Raw genomic sequence first — 14,983 nt, 5'->3', positions numbered from 1 at the left:
CCTGGTGTTGGACTTGGCTCCCAACTCACAGTGTCTCTCTGTGCATGTCACCCACAGCTGGGCTTTTTTCGGTGGTCTTCTAGCAGGTATCACACTGTACCTGTGCCACAAGCTGGTGCCAGCCAAGCCAGAGCCTGGCACAAAGGGCCCTTACTAGGCTGAACTGGAGTTCAGCTCTCTCCCCTTGTTTGCCCTGTCAATACACGGACCCGGCTGCTCGGCCTGAGCACAAGAACAGCAGCAATGACCCGATGTCACCGGGCTGAACACGTAGGGGCTCGGTGCTGAGAAGCTGCTCCGGAGGTACTGCTGGAGGCTGGAGCGACAGCCGGGCCCGCTGTGTCCCCGCTACCGCCCGGCACAACGCAGGGCGAGGGCCAGGGCTGTGCGCCGCTCTGGGGCCCTCCACGGCGCCAGGGGGCGCTATCGGCGCCGGCCCCTGCCGGAGTCGCTCTGTCCGCGCCGTCGCGGGGCGGGCACAGCGGCTCCCTCCCGGCGGCCGTCGGGGCGCGCGTGCGCTCGGTGTGGCGGGGCGGGCACGCGGCGGGGCCATGGCGGACTATCTGATCAGCGGCGGCACCGGCTACGTGCCCGACGACGGGCTGACGGCGCAGCAGCTCTTCAGCTGCGGCGATGGGCTCACCTACAAGTGAGTGCCGCCGGCACGGGGGTGGGTGGGACTGGGACTTGGGGCCCGGGGCCACTGCGGTTGCTGACGCGTCTCCCCTCGTTACCCCGCAGCGATTTCCTCATCCTCCCGGGGTACATCGACTTCACGGCGGACCAGGTGGTGAGTGGCCGGGGCGGGGGAGCGGGCCGGGGGCCGGGCCGGGGGTTGCGCCGGTGCCGCCGCTCACCCGCCGCCGCTGCCTGCCTCCCCGGCAGGACCTGACCTCGGCGCTGACCAAGAAAATCACCCTGAAGACCCCGCTGGTCTCCTCGCCCATGGACACAGTCACCGAGGCCAGCATGGCCATCGCCATGGCGGTGAGTGCGGCCACGCGGGCGGGTCCGCTGTGCGGCCATCGGGCTGGCCCGAGGCACCCGCGTGGTTGCCCTGGGGTCCCCGCAGCCGCAGCGCCGGGCCCGGGAGCTCCATCAGTGCCCACCTCGCTGCTGCACCCGAAGCAGCGCCGGGCAGTGTCTGCAGTGACTCACAGCCGCCTTTGTGTCCCCAGCTGACCGGAGGAATTGGGTTCATCCATCACAACTGCACCCCGGAGTTTCAGGCCAACGAAGTGCGGAAGGTGAAGGTGAGTGGCTGGAACAGCAGCACCAAACCGTGCTGGCACAGGGTCCTCCGTGAAGGTGGGCAGCGGGTCTGGCGTTGCTGTACGAGAAGAATGCTGACGTGTGCACGATGTTGGTGTTTCAGAGCTGTAGTGCTGCCAGGGTTTGCAGGCACAGTCCTCTTATTGTGTGCCAGGCACCGTCTGTGGTCAGCCTGGGGCTTGAGTCCTCCTGGTGAGGGAATATTCCCCATCATTTCAGGGAGGAGGTTTGCCTGGAGAGTCTTGGATTTGAACTTTATTTGGGTGAGCCTTGTTGCTGGTTGAGAGTCATCCTGTTGGTGAGCATGTGGCTAGACTGGACGGCTGCAGTAACCTGCAAGCATGTGCCTTGCTCCTGTCTGGCCTGGCAGTGCCACTCAGCCTGGCTGCTGGATCTGCTTCCTTTCAGAAATACGAGCAAGGATTCATCACAGACCCCGTGGTGCTGAGCCCCAATGACCGAGTGCGAGATGTGTTTGAAGCAAAAGCTCGTCATGGATTTTGTGGGATTCCCATCACGGACAATGGGAAGATGGGGGGCAAGCTGGTTGGGATCATCTCGTCCAGAGATATTGATTTCCTGAAAGAGTCAGAGCATGACCTGCCCCTCGGTGAGGTGAGAAGTGCTCACACCTGATGGATGTGAACACTATGTTAGGAAGCCGTGTGGTTTGTGGTGAGGACAAGGGTGAGTGTGTGGCCGTGAGGGTGTTCTGCCAGTGGGAGGGAGCAGCTCCAGCTTAGCTCTGCAGATCTGAGTGTATTTCCAGGGGAGAGTGTTTTGGTCATTTGCACTCTCTGAGTGACTCCTGCATGCAGACTATGCAGTTTACGTGAGTCGTGGGGGTCATCTTTCAGTGCTGTGGAAACTCTCCCCTGCTTCACTGATTAGTTGCTGGCGTTTGTGGCTGCTGCGATAGTCCCACATGCTGGCACTGGCCAGCTTTGTAGCAGCTGTGCTCTGCCCAACAAACCCTCCCAAGTGCTGAGCTTCTTTTTCTGGGCTGCCTTTCTCTGTATGCCTCATCTGGGTTAGTTGCTCTTTCAAATAACCCCCTGAACTTGCAGTTTGGCCTTCATAATGCTTCACTGTCAGACTCCCCTCATGCAGGAGAACGTTCTGTGATTCCGTTTGCACAAGCTGTGTAACTTGAGATCTGTGATGCTGTCAGGTTACACCACCAGTGCCTCTTGGCCATGCTTTGCTCTTGGCTCACAAATATTTTTAGCTCTTGCTGACCAAACCTGGTGTCACATGCTGATCCCTGTTTGGTTTGAAATTGGCTACAAATACCTGATACAAGAGCCTTAAACCAGGAATAGGTTATAAAAGTGCACATGGCGCTTTGAAGCAATGCTGCCCATTCAGAAGAGCCAGATAAGAATCTTCCCTCTTGCTTTCTGTGGGTCATTCAGCACTGCAGAGCAGGAACCTTGCTGCTGTCAGTGTCTGATGCTTGTCCCTGTCACCAGGCAAGGGCAGGGAAATGAATGGTTTCCTCAATCTTCTTTTCACTTGCAGTCCAGCAGTCCTTTTACTGAGCCATTTGTTGCCATCACTGAAACACACAGGTCTCCTGTAGCATGGGGAGTGTCACCGACCCCTTGTTCTTGTAGGTGACTAACCTGCCAGACATTTGCTGGGAACTTAATACAGCTGGTATTAATACAGAAGAGAGGCAGTCCAGGAAGTTCTTAGAGTGTGTGGAGCTGTGACTTTTTGCCACAGCTGGTGAGTGAGCCCACCAGGGGAGGGACTGTCTCAGACCTGTTGTTTCCAGATAGAGAAGGGCTGGTGGGAGATGTAGTGGTTGGACGCCGCTTGGGGCACAGTGATCATGAAATTAGAGGGTTCCTAATATTTGGTGAAATGAAGAGGAACATCAATAGGACTTTTACAGTGGACTTCCAGAGGGCAGACTTTGGCCTATTTAGGAGACTTATTCAGAGAGTTCCTTGGGAATTGGCCCTTAAAAGGAGTTCAGGAAAGGTGGGCGTGCTTCAAAACAGACATCTTGAGGGCACAGGAACAGACTGTCCCTGGTGACGAAAGATGAGTTGATGAGGCAAACGTCCAACCTGGATGGGCAACAAGGTTTTGAAGGAACTTAGGAATAAAAAGAGGATGTGTCATCTTTGGAAGGAGAGGCTAGGTGTCTCAGGAGGTATTTAAGGGGATTGCTGGGGCATATAAGAAATGAGAGAGGCCAAAGCTCAGTCCAAACTTAATTTAGCAACTTTTGTAAAGGTTAGCAAAAAATTGTTTTACAAATATATCAATGGCAAAAGGAAGGGTAAGACCAAGCTTTGTTTCTTATTGAATAAGGGAGGGAACTTGGTAACTGCAGGTGAGGAGAAGGCAGAAGTGCTTAAGGCCTTCTTTGCCTCAGTCTTTAGTGTGAAGATGACTTGTCCTCAGGACAGCTGTCTCCTGGGCTGGTAGATGGTGTCAGGGAGCAGAATGGTGCCCCTGTTATCCAGGAGGAGGCAGTCAGAGAACTGCTGAGCCACTTGGATGTTCATAAATCTGTGGGCCCAGATGAGATCCATCCCAGGATGATGAGGGAGCTGGCAGATGACCCTGTGAAGCCGCTCTCCATCATTTCCCAACAGTCCTGGCTCACTGGTGAGGTTCCGGATGATTGGAAACTGGCCAATGTGACACCCATTGGGTGGGAATGAGGATCCTGGTAATTACAGGCCAGTTAGCCTGACCTCAGTACCCGGTAAGGTAATGGAGCAGTTTATACTGAGTGTCATCATGCTGTACTTATAGGATGGCCAGGGTATCAGACCTAGCCAGCACGGGTTTAGGAGGGGTAGGTTGTGTTTGACAAACCTGATCTCATTTTATGACCAAGTGACTTGCCTGGTGGATGCAGGAAATGCTGTGGATGTTGTGTACCTGGACTTCAGCAAGGCCTTTGACAGTGTCTCCCACAGCCCACTCCTGGAAAAGCTGCAGCCCACAGCTTGGACAGGAGCACTCTGTGCTGGGTTAAGAACTGCCTGCATGGCCGGGCCCAGAGAGTGGTGGGGAACGGTGCTGCATCCAGCTGGGGACAGTCACCAGTGGTGTCCCTCGGGGGTCTGTGCTGGGGCCAGCTCTGTTCAGTATTTTTTGATGACATGGATGAGGGTATTGAGTCTTTCATTAGTAAATTTGCAGATGACCCTAAGTTGGGGGTGTGTCAGTCTGTTGGAAGGTAGGAGGGCTCTGCAGAGAGACCTGGAACAGTTGGATGGGTGGGCAGAGTCCAGTAGGATGAAGTTTAATGAGTCCAAGTGCCCAGTCCTGCGTTTTGGCCACAATAACCCCTGCAGTGCTCTAGGCAGGGGACGGTGTGGCTGGACAGTGCCCAGGCAGAAAGGGACCTGGGGGTGCTGGTGACAGCAGCTGAACATGAGCCAGCAGTATGCCCTGGTGGCCAAGAAGGCCAATGGCACCTGGCCTGGATCAGGAATGGTGTGGCCAGCAGGAGCAGGGAGGTCATTCTTCCTCTGGACTCGGCACTGCTGAGGCTGCACCTCGAGTGCTGTGTCCAGTTCTGGCCCCTCAGTTTGGGAAGGACATTGAGACACTTGAGCACTTCCAGAGGAGGCAACGAGGCTGGTGAATGACTGAGGGAGCTGGGGTTTTTCAGCCTGGAGAAAAAGAGATTCAGGGGTTACCTTATCACTCTCTACAACTCCCTGAAGGGTGGTTGTAGTCAGGTGGGAGTTGGTCTCTTTCTCCAGGCAGCAACTGACAGAACGAGAGGACACTGTCTTAAGCTGCACCAAGGGAAATATAGGTTGGATAATAGGAAAAAGTTTTTTTTATTGAAAGAGTGATAAAATACTGGAATGGTCTGCCCGGGGAGGTGTTGGAGTCACCATTCCTGGATGTGTTTGAAAAAAGACTGGATGTGGCACTCAGTGCCATGGTTTAGTTGAGGTGTTAGGACATGGGTTGGACTTGATGATCTTGGAGGTCTCTGCCAACCTAGTGATTTTGTGGTGCCTCAGGCTTCTCCTGAGATGTGGGTTCTGTCACAGATTGCATTTTGGGTAGATTACAGGCATGGTCAGCATCTTTCCGATGTAAAATGTCTGTTCTTACTATATAAATAACTAAAATGTTCCTTCTTTGTATGCAACTGATCTACCTTCATTAGGGGTTAGAGAATGTTCCCTTTTAGCTTTGCCCGGCCTTCTCAAATAACTTTTCATTGGGACTTGATGATCACAGAATGCTGTGGTTGGAAAGGGACTCGGATGTCTCTTGTCAAGTCACCTGCTCAAGGCATGTTGAGCTGGAGGAGGTTTTGTGGGGCTGTGTCTAAATCTCCAAGGATGGAGATTTCATTATCTCTCTCAGCTGCTCTCCCAGTGGGAGACCACTGTTGTGGTGAAAGCTACCATACCAGGTCAGATGTTCCCCTGTTCCCCACTGCACTTTGTTTTCTACTGTGTTTTGATGCTTGTTTGTCACTGAGTGTGGGTGAGCATATTTGGATTGACACAACTCCTTTTCCCCACTGAACTTACCAGCAACAGCAGTGGGTTATTCAGGGCAGAGCCTTTCCAGGGCCTGTGCACTGGAGATGCTGCGTGAAAATGAGATTGAGGGCACCATTTCTGCTAAAACAGTGTGAGACACCTTCAGAAGGTGTCTCCAGCCCTTATTTGCATGTCTCCATTGAAAGGAAGAGCTGTTAGGGTGTTATCCCAAATAAAGGTCATCTGAGAGTTGTCCCTTGTTTCCAGGTGCTTTCACTTATCTTCCTGAGGCCTCCTGCCATCTCCTGTTATCAGTGCACCAATGGGTTTGGGGCCAGATGCCAGTGCCCAAGTGGGGACAGCACACTGGAGGCTTTTCCTGTGTGTTTCTGGAGGCGTGTTGCTGTGCTGTGGGCCTTTTTGTGGAGCACTCCTGCATGGCTGCTGCGGAGTGTTTCATGTGGGCAGGGGGGTTTGGTATTTTCAGATCAGTGTGAAGGAGTTCTTGTGACTTTTTATCTTCTCTCACCCACTAGATTATGACAAAGCGGGAAGATCTTGTTGTGGCCCCAGCTGGCGTAATGTTGAAAGAAGCAAATGAAATTCTGCAAAGGAGTAAAAAAGGTACCTGTGACCGCCTGCAGCGCGAGGGAGAGCTGTGGAAGCGCTGGGCTGGGGCAGAGTGGGTGAATGTGGGCACACAGTCACTTGTGTGGGTGAAATATGGGAGACAACAGTGAAGAGAGTGCCTGCAGCCCTCTGCCAGGGTGCAGAGTTCACATGCCTTCATCTCAAATGTTTTTGGAGTTGAGGGATTATTGGCAGCCCAGTGTTTGGCTGTCCAGCCACATGTCTTTGATTTTTCTGCCCTAGCCTTCACATTTCACTACTCAGTTCAGTATTGAATTGTTCAGTCTCTTAGGGTTTAGTAGTTTAACTTTTAATAGGGTGTTTTGTGTCTAATTATTTAAAAGCGCACGTTTTCTGTGGTTGATGTAAAAATACTTCTCCAGTCCTACAAACAAACTCCTTTCTGTTTCTCGAGCCAGGGCTGCTTGCATTCATGGCCAAGCAAGATTTGGTAATACACCTCTGAGTCTCCATCTTGTAGCAGTTTCTGCCTGCCCACTGCTCCTGGTCTGCTGCACTGCTCTGAGCTAATGTCTGTCTCCTGTAGAAATCTGCAGTAATGTTCTTTCTGTCTGTTCCCAGGCAAGCTGCCAATTGTTAATGAAGATGACGAGCTGGTGGCTATCATTGCCCGCACTGATCTCAAGAAGAACAGGGATTACCCTCTGGCTTCCAAGGACTCCAAGAAGCAGCTGCTCTGTGGTGCTGCTATCGGGACCCACGAGGATGACAAGTACCGGCTGGACCTGCTGGTGCAGGCTGGTGTGGATGCCGTTGTGCTGGTGAGCACCCGTGGGGACCCATGGGCATTGTGTCGGCCTGGGACACTGGGGGGTGAGTCCCCAAGCTGGATGAACATCTCTTGACATTGTGGCAGCAGCATGGCACTCATTGTTTTTGTCGCAGGCCCTTCTGTGTTAGGATACAGCAGTTGACCTCTCAGTCTTGTTCAGGTTAGAATCCTCCAATTGGAGAGATTCCTCTTGCCTAGAGACTTATGTGACCTGGAGGGAGTTTGTAAGGGTGCATTGAAGCCTTGAAGGCTGAGAAGAGAAACATTGTCACTTAATACAGAATCTTCTACAAATACCTCTTGCACTCTGCCACTAGCCTCTCTGTTGTTCCTGACTAATTTTGAATATTTGGCTTCTTATAGTTTCCCTTCTTCTCTCCCTTTGGTGTTCGTTACTCTGTTACTACTCTCTTACTGTTGTTCAGCAGTGATCAGTGAGCCCAGAGATGCTCTGCTGGTCTCCCTTTCTGGCCTGTAAACTTTCAGGCAGAGTTGTCACTGCCTGTATTTGCACATGGTTTTCTCATCGATTGTGATCCCGTGAGTCTGCTGTGCTCCGAGGGCACGGCTGAGCAGTGGGAAATGTTTAACAGACATTTTTTGACTGGGTCACAGAGACTGGCAGGGAGTGCTCAGTGCTTGACATCTGGTATTTGAGCTGCTGTGCTGCACAGTGGGGAGGTGCATCCCCCCCCCATCAGCCCTCCTGGGTTTCACAAGGAACATTCTCCATTTCACCTGTAGTTTGAGGCAGGGCTGACAGTGTCCTGCTGATAGACACAGATGGTCCTTATCCACAGCCACATGTTCTACTTGTTGCATTCTGTGAAAGCTACAGGATCAAACATGAAGGATATTTTTGTTTACAATAAACTGCCTTGTACAGGGAAGAAACATTCCCGTCTTGGCAGCAGCTTCTCCTGGGGTTCTGTGCCCAATCTGGGGAGTCCTTTTGCGCATTACCCAGCTTAGCAGAGAGCCCAGCAAGCAGAGTGAAGATCTGAAGCTGCATTTGTAATTTGCAGAAATTCTGGTTGAAACTGATTTTCTTTCTCTTGCAGGATTCCTCTCAGGGGAATTCCATCTTCCAGATCAATATGATAAAATACATTAAGGAAAAATATCCCAACCTACAAGTTATTGGAGGAAATGGTAGGCGTATGTTGAAGATTCTTCTTGTCTTTAAATGACATTTGTTTCTTAAACATAGGGAGAGCTGCAGGGATGTGAATGAGACGGTCATCTTTGCAAATTTATGTGAACTTATAATGGTTTCCTTTGACTTGCAGAATAGAGCAAGACCACTGTAGCCACAGGGAAGTACCTTACTGCTGCAGATACTTAGAAACCTTTGTTCTGCACAGCAGAATCCAGTGGTCCTTGTTTTTACCTGATGCTGCTGTTACCCCTGTATTCTGCCCTCCCTATCTCATGTGGCCCAGAGAGTGCTTGAGACCATGTCATGGCTTCTGCTGCCTGTGGGTGGAAGTGTGTTGCAGAATAGCCTGAAGGAGCAGTGTCACCTCACCCACTGGAACAGCTGGGGCAGGAACTCACTGCTCCTCCCAGATAGGCTCTGGCTCAGGCTGTTGCCCTGGGCGGGGGATGTTGGCAGCAGGGGGAGAACCTCCAGGGCAGAGAAGTGTTGTTTGCAAATGTGCTTTTCTGTTTTTAAACCGGTTTCTGCTCCCCACAGTGGTGACTGCGGCTCAGGCCAAGAACCTCATTGACGCGGGGGTTGATGCCCTGAGGGTCGGGATGGGCAGTGGCTCCATCTGCATCACACAGGAAGGTGAGAGAGATCAGCTCCCTCCTAAATAGGCTGAAGGCAGGTACTTAGTAGAAATTCCCTGCTGAAAAGCAGCATGGCTGGGATGGAATTCTCCCATTGTGAGGGCAGTGTCCAACAGCAATGTCTTTCACCCGCATTGTCCAGGACTTCCAACCTTTGGGGTGGCAGCAACAGCAAAGGCATTTCCCAGTACTGACCGAGACTGAGTAGAGCCGGTGTGGCAGATTGTGGCTTTGCCTGAGGGGAGCTGTTGGCTCGGTGTGGGATGGGGCTGGAGGGCAGCACTTCAGGGACAGGGATTTACTGGATCCCCAGTGCTGATGGGTGAAGTGCAGTGGGCTGTCCATGCTCCCTTTCCCTCTGGCCAGCAGTGTGCATAATGCGGTATTGATCTGGGCTCGATGCCTTTGCAGTTTCCAGGCCAAAATGTGATTTCTTGCTTTTGTCTCTGCAGTTAGACAGAGCTTGTGCAGGGCAGAGGCTGTGTCACCCTTAGCTAAAAGGCAAGAGGGGCACTCCCCGGGCCTGAAGAGTTTGTCTTGAGGACATACTCAGTCTTTGTGTGTTGAACTTCAAGTGAAGTACGGAGAGGTGGTGCAGGAAGGCGCTGCAGTCCATGAGCACAGCCCCTCAGTGCTTTGGTCCTTGCTTTGTGCCACAGGAGGCAGCAAGTGAGCAGCTGCTGGCTGTAGGAGCTGCATTAGCTCTGCCCTTTCCAGCATGCAGCCTGTGAGCAGCCCTGGACCTGTGCTGTGTTCCTGCTTTGCCTGGCTGCAGGGGCTTCCCAGTCGGCAGTCTGTCTCAGGTCAGCTTTCAAAGGAGGGAGTAGTATCCTTGGGCTGACACTTCCATAGCCAGAGCAGAGCCAGGACACACAGGTCCTACCCAGGCTCCAAGGCTAAGGCATGCTCTGATCTGCAGAGGGGTGAATGTCCCAAGGATTCCTCCAGCTGCCCCAGGAGATGGGGTTGGGTGCTGGTTTTGGCAAAGGAGCAGAGCTGAGATAGAATGTGGTGCTTCACAGCAGATGTGGTTGCAGAACACTTGCCTTCAGCTCCCCAGGTTTTTGGCCCTGTTAAGGGCAAGAACTCAGGGTAGGGGTCACCCCTCTGGGTGGCTGCTGGGGTAGGGCGAGCATGCGCTGTGCACAGCCGGGCCTGGCTGCCTTGGATCTGGCCTCTGGCTTGGCTCGGGCTAGGAAGGATCTGCAAAGTCAGCTCTGTCCCACACCGTATGCTCTGCCCAGTAGCAGGTCACTTCTGGGGTCCTTTGTTCTGCTGCTGTTCTTCTGTCTCTAAAATGTGTGTGTTTGTTTTTGTTTAGCTGCTCCAAAGATCCCTCCAGACCTAAAGTCCCACAGCCCCAAATGCCCTTCTACTGTCACGGGCACCTATAGTAAGTCACTTGCCCTGTTCCCAACCCTAATTATGTGTCTTGAAGCAGGACCCTGATTTGGCTGCACATGGCCCTACTGCTTGTTTGAGAATAATTTAGCTGTAGATGCACTTGGGGTTTTGTGGCTTTGGATACTGGTTTTGAATCTGAAATAAAATCTGAGAAACCTTTCTGATTACATAAAGCAGAATCTGAACTGTCCAAGCTGAGGGAACTCAGGCCTGTCCTCTCTCCACTCCAAAATTCAGTTAGGAGCCTGACTGCACCTTCTGAATCTCTAGCCAGCCATGCTCCTGCTAGGCCTCCCTGCACCTGGGAGGTGATCCCTGAGTGGTTCTCAATTGTGGCCATGCTCAAAACGTGGCCCTAGTTCTGGGGAAGTTGTGCACTGACCAAGCTTCCCATGGAGCTGGCTCCCCTGAGTTACAGAGGGACTTGACTGCGCATGGCCACCTTGGCAGCTGCATTCCATCTTTTCCCCACCAAGTCCTGTGGAGAGAAGGGGCTTTTGCCTGCCCAGCACAGGGTGCAGTGTTCTCTGCTCTGATGCTCTGACCAAGCAGCCCCTGCAAGGCAAGCCTTAGGCTTTGTCCTTTCCTCTTACTTCTGACACACCTCAAAGGGGCAGGTTTACTCTTGCAGAACCTGGAAGGTTTTCTCTAGCAGATGGTTTTGTAGGGCCAGCCTTTGCCAATACACTAAAAGGGACAAACCCTCCCCCTGACCGTGTGATGTGTGTGTGTGCTGGGAGCCCTGCTTGGGAGGCCTGTGCTCCGGGGCTGTGGCACTGGGCACTGGGACAGTCGGAGAAGCACGATGCTCCCAGGGGCCCTGAGCCAAGCTGTGCCCTAAAAGGGCTGGTCTCTGTGGTTGCGCTTGAGAGGTTTCTGCAGGCCCTGCACTGTCTATGGCGCAATCCCATAGACCCTGAACTCAAAACCCTTCAGAAATAGGTGTTTCTCTCCACAGAGCTCGTCCATGGCAGCGTTTTGCAGCTGCACTGTGGCCTTCAGCAGTGCAGAACTGTGCAAGACCATCTCTTCCAAGGGCATTGATGATAAAGCTGGCAGCCTCTCCCTGGCTGGCTGAGCCTGAGCTGAATGCTGGGGTCTGATTAAATTTAGTTTTGTCACAGTCTCACTCTGGAGTCTGGCTGCCCTCCCTCAGCAGCTGTGGCTCAGTGCTGGGAATAAGAGAAACTGTAGCCTCCTGGCCCCCAGCAGGCCTCTGCCAGGGACCTGCTGCCAGCACTGCTGCCATGCAGGCTGAACTGCACCTGGAGTTCACACTCCAAAGTACTAATACTGTATGGCATTAATCTTACCCAGTTTATGGGACTAACCATGACTGGAGAAAAGGCTTCCAGTTGATGGTGGGGAAGGGACGTCTCCCTGAGAGAAGCTTATCTCAGTGTTCTTGCATGCCTGTGGCTGACAAACATGTTACAAGACATGCCTTGTGCTGGTTTTCCTCACATACTGGAAAGCTTCTTAACTGCTACTGAATGGGAAGAACAAGTAAATCCAAAGCTAATAACTCTCTCTTCATGTGGCAGCTAAACTTGATGGAATCCTTGCTACACTGCAGGGCAGGAAGATAATTTATTACCAAACCATTCTGCCTGTTTCCTTTTCCACTGCTGCATGTGTGTTTGTGTGTATATGCAGACCTGTATGTATAGATATATTTATATCTATACCATATACAGGCATACAGGCTCTCTTCTAGACAATTGCCTTTCCATTCAAGAGGCACATCTTACAGATGCTGTGTACATGGACAAGGTGTCTGGCCATTCCAGAAGAGAGCCAGCAATGGAACATGGCTACATGCCAGGGATGCTTTGGAGAGGGGCTTTTGGAGTTTGCTTTATTTCATTCCCAAGCTCCCCACATCTGCCATGCAGGAGATTGAGCCACGAGTCTCGTCTGATCCCAGCCATGTGATCGAAGACCCCAGTCCCAAGGTCACTCACAGCTCTTTGGAACTAAGGGCTGTGAGGATGTCTCAGCAGGCATCTCCTGGGCATCTGCTTCTCTTGCAATTCAGCCTAGGGAAGGAGTATCCAGGGATTTGTGTGTTCTGAGTGCTGGAGCATGTGTGTGCTGGAAGCCTGAAAGAGCCTGCTGGGACGGGGATGTGCTGCTGCCTGGAGCTGACCCTGCGTGTGCTCTGTCCCGCAGTGCTGGCGTGCGGCCGTCCCCAGGCCACGGCGGTGTACAAGGTGTCCGAGTACGCCAGGAGGTTCGGGGTCCCCGTCATCGCCGACGGAGGGATCCAGACGGTCGGGCACATCGCCAAGGCCCTGGCACTTGGAGCCTCCACAGGTGAGCACCATTTTAGGAGTCTCCTGGAGGTGTTTCCATATGGTGTCACAGTGGGCGTGGCGGTGATGGCCTGCAGCTGGCTGGGGATGTGGGGGCTGCAGCCAGTGCTGCAGGAACCCTGAGGGATTTTGCATCCACTACTACTGCTGCTGATGTGCTGTTCCTGGTGGTACCTCATGACAGTGATGATGGGCTCTCTCCTGGCTGCCACCACGGAGGCCCCAGGCGAGTACTTCTTCTCGGATGGCATCAGGCTGAAGAAATACCGCGGCATGGGCTCCCTAGATGCCATGGACAAGAACTTGGGCAGCCAGAATCGGTATTTCAGGTCAGACATGGTGCTTTGGGGCAGCAGATCAAGCTTTTGGGGCTTCTCTGCTTCACTAATACCCTTGATTTGTGCTTTCACACAGTGAGACAGACAAAATTAAAGTGGCCCAGGGGGTCTCTGGTGCAGTGCAAGACAAGGGCTCTATCCATAAATTCATTCCATACCTAATTGCTGGGATCCAGCATTCCTGCCAGGATATTGGTGCCAAGAGCCTGACCCAAGTCCGGTGAGTACTTCCCCAAGTCTGTACTCTGGTTAGGTCATGGTGCTGCTGTCTGGAGTCCCTGGGGAGCTGTAATCAAGCTGTGGTGTGTTCTGAATAGTTTGTAGCTCTCTTCCCTTATCTCCAGTGGGCACTGCCCCATGGATCTGCCAGCCCCAGGGTCTTAAGAGTGTGGTCTCTTGTAGTATATTCAGCTGGCTGGGCTCAAAATATTGGGGCTGCATTACCCAGCCTGGTTCTTGGGAGCACAGCAAAGACCATTCTGGCCACAGCTGGAGGAACCAGTGACCCTTGTCCCAGCTGTTCCAGCTGAGCATATGCCAGAGCACTGTCTTCCCTGGACTCTGCCTGGCTTGTAACAGGTGTCCTTCCCCCTCAGAGCCATGATGTACTCGGGAGAGCTGAAATTTGAGAAGAGGACAACGTCTGCCCAGGTTGAAGGAGGGGTGCATGGCCTCCACTCGTAAGTGCTTCTGGCAGAAAGCCAACACCTTGGGCAGGATGTTGGGGGTCAGTAACAGCCACCCTGTACCTGAACTGCCATGCCCTTGGCTTGGTTTGCCATTCATTGACTTGCCCTGGCACCACACAGCCGGGCGAAGCCGTGGCCTGTCAGGGTGCTGAAGCTGTTCCCCTTCCTGGGCTGGCAGGATCCATTCTGTACTGCACCTTTGTCCCTGCCCCAAGTGAGGTGGGTCAGTAAAGGGGCTCCCTGGTGCTGCTTCCCTTGCAGGTACGAGAAGCGCCTCTTCTGAAGGAGATCCATCTGTGTCTGTCCTTGTGCCACTCAGCCCTGCGCCGCTCCGCGTGGGAGCTGCTCTTGCTGCAGAAGTGCCATTATTCTGGGCTGCCTGGAGCTCCCGCTGTCCCTTGGCTGCTTTCTGACCACCCGCGGGGCCCACCTTCCACCCAGGAGCTGTGATCCTGGGCTGGAGCCTTGCACATGTTAGCCATGTTTTACAATAAAAGAAAAATGAAAATATGTGCAGTTGGTGTCAGCCTGGAGCCTGCCTCCCTTACCTCCCTTGCTCTCCTTCCTTGGCTCTGTCTCTTGCTTCCCACAGTCAGAGGCAGCTGATAACTCCAGAAGGGACTGTGTGCATGTGAAGGACAACCGGGAGGGGAGAGCCCTGAGACAGGGCTGAGTGGGTAACACAGTATGGTTTCTTTAAGAATCCTTCCTGAGAGCAGAAAACAAGGGCTGGGCTGCTGGGCAAGAAAGCAAATCATTTTACAGAGCCATTATCTCCTGTTGGGAACTGCCAAACCCAGCTGTGGCAGCAGCCAGGATGCTACAGGCCCCCATTCCTGCTCCAGCTGCTGCATTCTTCCCCTAAAGCCCTTGTAGTTGCCACACTTCCAGTGGCTGCACCTGCTTGGGCTGTTCACTGTGGACTGCCTGCCCAGGCTCCAACAGAGCAAGTGTTTGCCGAATGAAGGAGCTGGTCAGCATTCCTACAGGCCTGAGCAGTGCAAACTTCCCTGGCTTGGCAGGTTTACCTGTGCTTGCAATTCCAGGAGCCAAGAAGTATTTTACACTTGTATCAGTTGTACATGTCCCATGTTCCCCAGGGGTGACATCCCCAACCATGAAACCACCACTGGAGGAACCAGGCAGGGACCCTTTCCACGGACCTACTGGAGCTGAGCCTTCAATGAGAGCAGGTGCAGCACCCTTGGACCAACACTGCTTTGGTCATTGGTGCTGGGGTGGTACAAAGCCCCACAGGGGAGCACAT

The 14,983-nt window shown here is 53.1% G+C and overlaps 1 protein-coding gene across 4 annotated transcripts; it reads left to right on the top strand.

The window, feature by feature from the left end:
- Window positions 1–479: 479 nt before the first annotated feature.
- On the top strand, window positions 480–14,226 carry IMPDH2 (inosine monophosphate dehydrogenase 2). Of its 4 annotated transcripts, XM_066326552.1 has the most exons (15): window positions 481–649; window positions 742–790; window positions 886–987; window positions 1,179–1,253; window positions 1,681–1,887; window positions 6,290–6,377; window positions 6,966–7,165; window positions 8,238–8,328; window positions 8,873–8,968; window positions 10,292–10,363; window positions 12,547–12,690; window positions 12,874–13,018; window positions 13,104–13,247; window positions 13,624–13,707; window positions 13,978–14,226. In XM_066326552.1, the coding sequence occupies exons 1-15, from the start codon at window positions 552–554 to the stop codon at window positions 13,997–13,999; spliced, it is 1,617 nt and encodes a 538-aa protein (XP_066182649.1). In that variant the 5' UTR covers window positions 481–551; the 3' UTR covers window positions 14,000–14,226. The 4 variants fall into 4 exon arrangements, with proteins under 4 accessions (XP_066182653.1, XP_066182649.1, XP_066182652.1 ...); XM_066326556.1 differs by lacking the exon at window positions 1,681–1,887 and having other exon boundaries at window positions 480–649; XM_066326553.1 differs by lacking the exon at window positions 10,292–10,363 and having other exon boundaries at window positions 483–649.
- The last annotated feature ends 757 nt before the right edge of the window (window positions 14,227–14,983 follow it).

The sequence above is a fragment of the Sylvia atricapilla genome, chromosome 11, assembly GCF_009819655.1.
Source record: "Sylvia atricapilla isolate bSylAtr1 chromosome 11, bSylAtr1.pri, whole genome shotgun sequence".
Classification (NCBI taxonomy): Eukaryota; Metazoa; Chordata; class Aves; order Passeriformes; family Sylviidae; genus Sylvia; species Sylvia atricapilla.
Note: the sequence above shows the minus strand (reverse complement) of the source record. Positions and strands in the feature narration are given on the sequence as shown.

Coding starts and splice junctions, on each gene's coding strand:
- IMPDH2 (XM_066326552.1), top strand. CDS start 552: ATGGCGGACTATCTGATCAGCGGCGGCACCGGCTACGTGCCCGACGAC. Junction 10,364..12,546: donor TACTGTCACGGGCACCTATA/GTAAGTCACTTG, acceptor TCTGTCCCGCAG/TGCTGGCGTGCGGCCGTCCC. Junction 13,248..13,623: donor AAGAGCCTGACCCAAGTCCG/GTGAGTACTTCC, acceptor CTTCCCCCTCAG/AGCCATGATGTACTCGGGAG.